At 37.0% G+C, this 8,447-nt stretch overlaps 1 protein-coding gene across 2 annotated transcripts; it reads right to left on the bottom strand.

Moving 5' to 3' along the window:
- Positions 1 to 741: 741 nt before the first annotated feature.
- LOC130720846 (protein CHUP1, chloroplastic-like) lies at positions 742 to 5,533 on the bottom strand. Of its 2 annotated transcripts, none has more exons than XM_057571551.1 (7): positions 4,482 to 5,533; positions 2,781 to 3,734; positions 2,284 to 2,415; positions 1,995 to 2,176; positions 1,772 to 1,883; positions 1,263 to 1,377; positions 742 to 964 (listed from the first exon to the last, which is right to left on the bottom strand). In XM_057571551.1, exons 1-7 carry the CDS (start codon positions 5,250 to 5,252, stop codon positions 948 to 950), a joined length of 2,283 nt encoding a protein of 760 aa, XP_057427534.1. In that variant the 5' UTR covers positions 5,253 to 5,533; the 3' UTR covers positions 742 to 947. The 2 variants fall into 2 exon arrangements, with proteins under 2 accessions (XP_057427534.1, XP_057427533.1); XM_057571550.1 differs by having other exon boundaries at positions 1,234 to 1,377; positions 4,482 to 5,532.
- Positions 5,534 to 8,447: the final 2,914 nt, after the last annotated feature.

Consider the following 8,447-nt stretch of genomic DNA (forward strand, 5'->3'; position numbering starts at 1 on the left):
GCAATTTACATTTGCTAGGTACCAAAATCGTGAGAAGGCTATATGTGGGGATCAAATGTGCAATTAAGTCTATGCTTTTCTATTTGAATTTTTTAACGAAATTGGAAAGGAGGAAGAATACATGTAAAAAAATTAACTTAATTTGGGGAAGAAAATGCCAAAATGGGAATATCAGTTGCATAGAACAATACATGTAATTTTAGAAGGCGCGTACGGGTACCAAATATCCGACCACCCCGTTTTTAAACAAGTAGTTGAAAAATGTATTCTTCATCTACAGGTACCTGAACCCGCAAATATTTTTACCCGTGATTTGTTTTTACTCGCGAATACCTGTAGGCACGAATTCCTAATTACACGTCACCGTTAAGTTTAATAAATTATGATTGGTCATATTTCCTTTTGATAATGCAATCTGAGAGAAGAAGAAACACACAACACACATACTAAAGAGTGTAGTTAATTTCATTAATTTTTTTAAAAAATCTTATTTATTCCTATTTTATCCTCTAGAATGTATTTTATCTTTCCTCATTTACCGCTCCAACAAGGACACTATTAGGAAAAACATCATTTAATGCACTCTTGATATGGTAAGTGGACATATATATACAAAGAACAAAAAATTTTCTTCAAAATTGACCGTTAATTAGGACGGAAATAATGTTACATTTCTTAATTTGATTTTGCTTTCGTTCTGCTATTTATAATACAGCTATTCTCTCCAAAAGAGACTTGACCTGGTTATAAATAACAATCTTTTCTATTTCTCATGTAACGCAATCATAGACTAAACACACAACTAGTCCAGATTGCAACTATGCAGAGGTTAACTAGTTATGGCTTACTGAGATGGTAAGCTGAGAAACCCATCACCATTCTCTTATGTTTTGTTAAGTAGAGAAGCAAGATTGCGAAGCTCCTCAAATGCGTGCATTGTTTCCGCATCAAAACCTCCTGCAAACTGCAATATATTGAGAAATAGTCACTAGCATGTTCATTTTTATGCAGTTTGATTTTAGAATAGAAAAAACGATTCTAGAACAGGTTTTGTGAATAATAAAGAGCATTATGAATCGAAAGCTAATACCATGTTTGGATCAGCTTTACTTTCATCATCATAATCAATTCTGACATCAAGAAACTACTCCCAGAAACCTTTTTTCCAAAATTGTTTTTGACTTCAATCAATTGTAGAATTAATTTCAGTTTACACTGAAGATGCTGAAGTACCTGATGGATTCTAAAAGCAAATCTCACACCTTGGAGAAGCATGTAATCCATTGCAGGATCTTTATCCAATGCTGACTTTGCTTGAAGCTCCATAGCTACCCTTTTCATATAGTTTTTGGCCAATTTAACTGAGCCAATTTTTATCTACAAAAAAATTGTTGAATTAAATGTCGTGCGAAGAAACATAAAATGCTTTTATTAAACATCATATAGAACATTATGCTTTTTTAAGTTTCCAAAACAGTAGCATTGAATAATACAACTATCTAAACAAAGGTCTATTTGTCAGCCTAATCCTTAATTTATTGGTAGCCACATCAATAAGTAACATGCTCAAAAAATTCCAAGCCATTGCCAAAACAACAACTTAGTGTATGTGTCAAAAGCACATTCACTTCAATGACACAAGAGACATGGATTGGCAAATCAAAGTATCAAACTGCTTTGGAATGTACGCTGATAGAAATACAAACACACCCAAGGATTTGAACAAGCGTTACATTTTATGTGGATTGATGCAGAGAAGGTTACATTTTACCTTGCCAATGATTCCATTATCAAGCATCCATTCAATTGGAATTTGAAAGTCCTTGCAATTACGCATTAATGACTCTCTTGTGCGAAGAAGGTTATAAACTGTACGCTCCAACCTGCAAGAGAAACACATAAAAGAGAGACTAAATTTAGAACCTCAAAGACTTTCTTATTTTTCTTCTTTATGGGTTGACATAAAGCACTTTACAGATGTTTGAGTAACTCACTTTTCTGATAATGCAACCATTTTCTTTAGAGCAATGTCACAAGGTATCCGGGGATCATCCTTGTAAGAGGAAACTTCAGATTCCAATTTCTTCAAATCTTGATACCCAAATGCTGCTTCCCTTAATGTGTCAGCTTTTTTCTCAGGCCACTCAAAATGCTTAAGGACAGCCCTCTCATCCACCTTTGATGCACACAACCATAATCATATCAAATGGCATGTATATGCACAAAAATAACAAATTACGGAAGCAGAGTTCAATTTGGCTCTCCAAAAAAAAAGCAACTTACAAGGAAGCAGAGTTCATCATCTAGCCACTTCACAAATGCCACTACATCTTCTATGTTCTGATAAACAGCATTTTTCACCTCTTTAATCAATGAGTTCACAAATTCTCCCTGAGTCTCAATATCTGCCTTTATCTGCATATCAAGGGATAGTTATTAGCAATATAGATGTAGGGCAAGACCCTTCAACAAAACAAGATACAAAAGACTTTGAGATGGCTTCATAGTTGGGATATTAGTAACTCCGAAGATTCTACTCCGCCAATGCATGCTAATAAGCATTAATTATACAATAAATATGATCTAGTGGTCAAAATCATCTACATTATCAAAGAAAGTTATCACAAAAAGGCTGAAACTTTGGTGCATGCTTGAAAATACTTCTACAATTGATTGTGATGTCAGAAAAAATTATAATGAGAATTAACTCTGACGAAAGAAAATTTTATCCAAACATGCCATTAATAACTTAGATATATAAGATGAAAAAAGCTACTCACAGCAAGCAAATGTGATGAACGGTTCTCGATTTCTCCAATCATGCTACTACGAACATTTGCAACATCTGGTGCATCAGAGAGTCCTCCATTTGAAGAGTCCTTCCTTGAATCTCTCTTCATTAGTGAATGGTACAATTCCACCACTTGTGGGGCTCGTTTTACCATCGCTGAGTTACTTCTTGATGCAAAATTCAAAGGAGGTGGTGGGGGAGGTGGCGGTGGGGGAGGAGGAACTTGAGCTGAACTTTCCTGCTTTGTTATGTTAGAAATTGAACATGAAGAAGGCCTTGGAGGGGGATTCGGCACGCGTAGGGCCCTCTTCTCAACATCTGAAGAAGCTAAAAGCTTGTTAGCTTCTTGGAAGTTGCCAAAACATTGTGGTCTTTGGATAATCTCCAAACCAGATTGAACAGATAATGGCACTGAATCCTTTTCCATTTCTTTTGAACATACAAAAATATCAGATTGTCTTCTCTTATTGAGGAGAATCTCTTCCTCTGAGCAATTGGATCCACTGATAGAGTGTCTTCTACTGGGGCTTCTACCCATTACCTCAGGTTCAATCCAATTTTTCTCAATGAGACTATCTGGACACTCTAATTGCGACAAATGGTCACTAGTTATAGGCCACTTTTTCGGCTTCTTTATCAAACTGAACCTACTTGTACTAATACTACATTTTGAGTACCTATTGGTTTGATCAGAGAAAGAACTGACACAATCATCTCCACTATTGCTCATAACAGATTGAGGGCTAGATGGCTTATCAGACTCCAATGCTGAACATGTATTCTTCAACTCGTTTCTCAGACATGAATTCACCCACCTCAAGTAGGCAAGCTCCTCAACCTCATTCAATCTGCTTGTTTGTAAACCTTCTACTTGCTTAGACAGGTCTTCATTAGTGTGCCTGAGCAATGATGCCTCCGCTTTAATTTTTGCAACAATGTCACTCTGATCAGAAATAAGACATTTAGAGGAGGAAAGGGTGAATCAGCAAAACCAACGTGAAAGCTCAGCCTCATAACTTTAGAAAATTGTTGATGAAACAATCATAAGCAACTAGTGAAACATGAAAAATTATGCAACTAAAACAAATCAATGTGCACAAAAAATTGGAATCTAAAGTTAAATAAATTTCCCAATTAATGAATCAGTGCATCAAACAAATCAAGTTCATACTAACTCAAAAAAGTGTTACAATGACCTTCAATTGTTGGTGAAACAGACATAAGCAACAACTAGTACAAAATACACTGCACCAAAGATTAAGGAGCTTAAATTCTAATATGCAACCAACACAAATCAATGTGCACAAGAAATATTATATCTAAAAGGGAATAAATTTCCCGATCGGTTTGGTAATGAATCAGTGCATTAAGTAATTAAGCATTTTAAGTTGGGGTGTACAACCACAATCACAAAAAATGACCACAACAACCCGCATTTATCCGCAGTTCCGCAACATAATCGTAGCCGCCAATCGTAATTTAATACCTTTGTACATTTTAATAAATGTTAATTAATAACTCAAGCAAAGTGTTACAAGGTCCTTCCTCCACTCTTTCTTCGAATTTGCTTATTCAATTCCTCACATCACATCTATGATCATTTTTCTCCAACCCATCAACAGAAGAACATCGATAAAGAAACTTTTATGCCTCATAAAAAAGAAGAACCAACCAAATGGAGAAAAATTACCTCTGAAGAGTTGGCAGGACAAGGCAACTGAGCTTCAAGAGAAGAGAGCCTGCAAGTGAGGTTCCTCTTCTGCATCTGCAGCTCCTTATTCAGCCTCCTCAATTCCACAACCTCCAGCTCAAGATTCTGCACAGAACAAAAATCCCTGCGTTCCCCTTTCACCCCTTCCTCTTTTCTCTCCAACACACTCTTCAAAGAACCCAATTGCTCATTGAGACTAGTCTTCTCTTCTTCCAACAAAGCAACCTTCTTCACAAGCTCATCAACCTCACTCTGCTTCCCCTTACACTCCACCAGCTCAGCATTCAGCTTACCCTCCCTCTCCTTCGATTCTTGCAGCAAGCTTCTCATATGATCAAGCTCAGTGAACAAATCAGTAGAGGATTGCCTCCTATGCGAAGGGAACGCATGAGGGTGAACCTGGGAATTCAGGGAGCATGATAAATCACCTATGAGGGACCTCTTGACTCTGGAATGAGCAGGGACAAAAGGGTTGTTATTCTTCTGGGTTGTAACAACAACATCTGAAATCGTTGTTGTCAGGGTCTGTTTCTTGGTTGGAACCGTTGATTGCTGAGGATTTTTGGTCTTCTTATCAGCTGAGAAGCCTTTGACAATGTGGGCACCCCACAACCTAGGTTTTGAGTGATTGTTGTTGGTCATGTTGCTGCTACCTTTGGAGGATTGAAGCTTTGGTTGTGGGGGTTGGTTTTGATCAGAAAATCTTGAAGGTTTGGACCTGTTCTCTAATGGGTTATTATCTTCCTTCATTTTGAATGAAAGCTCAGTTTTCTTAGGAATGAGGGTTTAGGTTTTGAATGGAGACACAGAAAATGAAGAACATAGCAACTGCAGATTAAGGTAGTTATGGAGAATGTAAGAAAGGGTAGTGGATTTTTGAGTTTGATGATGATGATGATGATGATGTAAGGAAAGTAGAAGGGTTTGGTTTTGAATGTTTGAAATTTGAAATGTTGAGAGAGAGAGAGAGAGAGAGAGAGAGAGAGAGAGAGTGAGAAGCGTGCAAATAGTGTAATGTAGGAGACAGACAAATTCAAGTGTGCGAGGACTACGAGGTCGGAGCCTGGAAATAGGGAGGAGCAACGGTTGTTTTAAGGAGTGGGGGCCCACACTTCGGCTTTAGCTGAGGCGATTTGCCACACAATACAAAAGGGATGCAATAAAAGTTGACCTTTTTCTTGTGAGAAACTTTCTTTTCGGATTGGATTTTGTTTATAACATAAACTCATAAAGTCAATAAAATTAAATAAAATAAATTTAGAATAAGAATTTTTTTAGTTTAAAATAGATTATTTTTTAGAAATTTAAAGAAAAGTAGACTTTAATTTGCGTTTAGTTTCATGATAGGTTTTCCTCATAATAATCAAAGTAGCTTAAAATAAAATAATAATTTAAAAGAAATTTTCCTAAAAGGAAACTGAAACAAACATACTTAATCGTTGTTCACATTGGTTCCTTTGACAACATCGTTACCAAACATGTTAATGTGGTTGTTAATATGCTTACGTGGCCGTGAACATATTTAGTGTACGTGGTGATTCAAACTAAGACTAAAGTGAACGTGTGTGTTTGTATTTGCATTCAAGTTGGCTAAAAGCACATTAATACACAATGAAACAAAGAAAAATCAGCTATGTTTTTTGACACAACTGATGTCACCATGTATGACACAAGACAACTGAATTAATAGTAACGAAATTTACTAAGGCATGTTTGATTGCAGTTTTAGTTTTCAGTTTTTAAAACAAATTTCAGAAGAAGAAAACAGTTTGAATGACATTTTTAAAAACAAATTCAGAAGAAGAAAACAGTTTGAATGACATGTTTTCCAACATTTAGAAAACTGATATCTGAAAACTAAAAATTGAAAACATCTTTTAACTGTTTTGATTTTTTAGTTTTAAAAACTGAAGGGTTAAAAACTATAATCGTCCTTGAACTTTGAGCGAGTTTTGAAAACCATCCCTCGCCGGAAAATTATCTGCGAACCATCCTCAGACTTTCAAAAACAAATTGGACCCGTCCCTCCGGCAGCCTTGGGTCCGGCCAGTTGCTTACATGGCTGTCCATGTCAATTAATGAGCCTACGTGTAATTTTTATTATTATTTAAAATTAACAAAAAATCCTAATTTTTTTATTTAACCAAATTATCCTAAATTAAGGAAGAAAAAATGCTTAATGATTATGGTCACTTTAATTTCCCAACTTCTCTGAACTTTATTATTATCTCTATCTTGTTGAATGATTTGGTTTCAATGTGTGCCCAAACAAAAAAACTGAAATTGATTCTGCAACAGGAGAAAATTAATACCATAAGAGATTGATACCAGATGAAGACAGTTTACGTGAGGGAGTTGGGTTTGGCACCCCACCTATGGGGCTTGGCACCCCACTTTATCAAATACGGAATTTAAAATTCCGTATTCTCCCTATTGAATACGGAACTTAAAATTCCGTACTGTATTTAAGCATGCGTGTCACATTTTCAACCACTCATTATATACTAAAACAGATACGGAATTTTATTTTCCGTATTGATACGGAACTTTAAATTCCGTATTTAATAAAGTGGGGTGCAAAGCCTAAGGGGTGGGGCACCAAACTCAATTCCCTTTACGTGACCCCTTGTTTTGTTTTTCCATTTTTCGGCCTGAATCTGATGATCCAATACTAGATTCGATGACAGGAGTGGTGGGTGAGATCTGGTAATGGTGAGGCCAATCACTGGATCTGGATGTTGTGGGTGTGGAGAAAATGGAAGCATCGAAGGTGATTGGAGTGGAGTGAACATTGTTGGGTCGGGTAACAAAGAGCTTGGTGAGTGAGTTCTTGTGGATGCTTATGGGCATGGGATCAAGGGTTGCATTGAAGCTGTCCAAGAAAATTTCACAGTTGCAATTGGCATTTTTTTTGCAATCAGGGTAGTAGCAGCGGTTGTTGTTGTGGCGGTTCTCTGCCCCCAACCAGAAACCACCGCCACCGCCCCAACCTCACCCACCACCACACACCACCACGCCCACCCACCACCACGACACAAACCCACCAACCCCAACCTCACCAACCCAGAAACCCATACCCACCACCACACCCACCCACCACGGCATAAACCCACCACCCCAAACCTCACCAACCAAGAAGAGGAAGAAGAACTGAGAAGAAGAGGAAGAAGATGAATGTTGAACCCTAACTTATCAATTGGGGAAAAGGGGATCATATCAGATTTAGGTTTAGAGAAGAGGTTAGGGATTTTAGGGTTAATTAGGAAATAAAATAGGAAATATAAATTATTTTAAAAAAAAGATTCCACGTCAAGTCTTATTAATTAACGTGGATGGACCAGTCAGCGCTGGCCGGACCCAAGGCTGCCGGAGGGACAGGTCCAATTTTTTTTTGAAAGTCTGAGGATGGTTCTCAGATAATTTTCCGGCGAGGGACGGTTTTCAAAACTCGCTCAAAGCTCAGGGACGGTTATAGTTTTTAACCCAAAACTGAAAATGAAAACATGTCATATCAAACAAGTTTTTCTTTGAACTATTTTCCGTTTTTAAAAACTGAAAACTGTTTTGAAACTGCAAATAAACATGCCCTAAGTTTTTCAACACTGGTTTCTATACAAAGAATCAACCACAGAAGCTCCCAAATAATTCATTAGAACAAGCTCCAAACATTATCCAAGCGAATAAAAGGATAAATTAAATAGACATAGAACGACTATGTAACCTAGCTTCACAATAAGTTAACACCTAGCCTCCAAAAAACTAATTTCCTCACAGGTTAAGAACTCAAGACTGAACATAATAAGGGTGTCCTCCAATCAAATGCAATTATTAGTGCATTTCAAGCTACATCTGTGACTATGACCAGAATAAATTGGTAGCCAAAACATATGAATGCAGTAATTACCCCCTTTCTGAACATTTTGTATGTACCTGTTAATTACGCAG

This window comes from Lotus japonicus, chromosome 5, assembly GCF_012489685.1.
Source record: "Lotus japonicus ecotype B-129 chromosome 5, LjGifu_v1.2".
In the NCBI taxonomy this organism is placed as follows: Eukaryota; Viridiplantae; Streptophyta; class Magnoliopsida; order Fabales; family Fabaceae; genus Lotus; species Lotus japonicus.

Coding starts and splice junctions, on each gene's coding strand:
- LOC130720846 (XM_057571550.1), bottom strand. CDS start 5,252: ATGAAGGAAGATAATAACCCATTAGAGAACAGGTCCAAACCTTCAAGA. Junction 2,177..2,283: donor ATGATGAACTCTGCTTCCTT/GTAAGTTGCTTT, acceptor TGTGCATCAAAG/GTGGATGAGAGGGCTGTCCT. Junction 1,884..1,994: donor ATGGTTGCATTATCAGAAAA/GTGAGTTACTCA, acceptor TTTCTCTTGCAG/GTTGGAGCGTACAGTTTATA.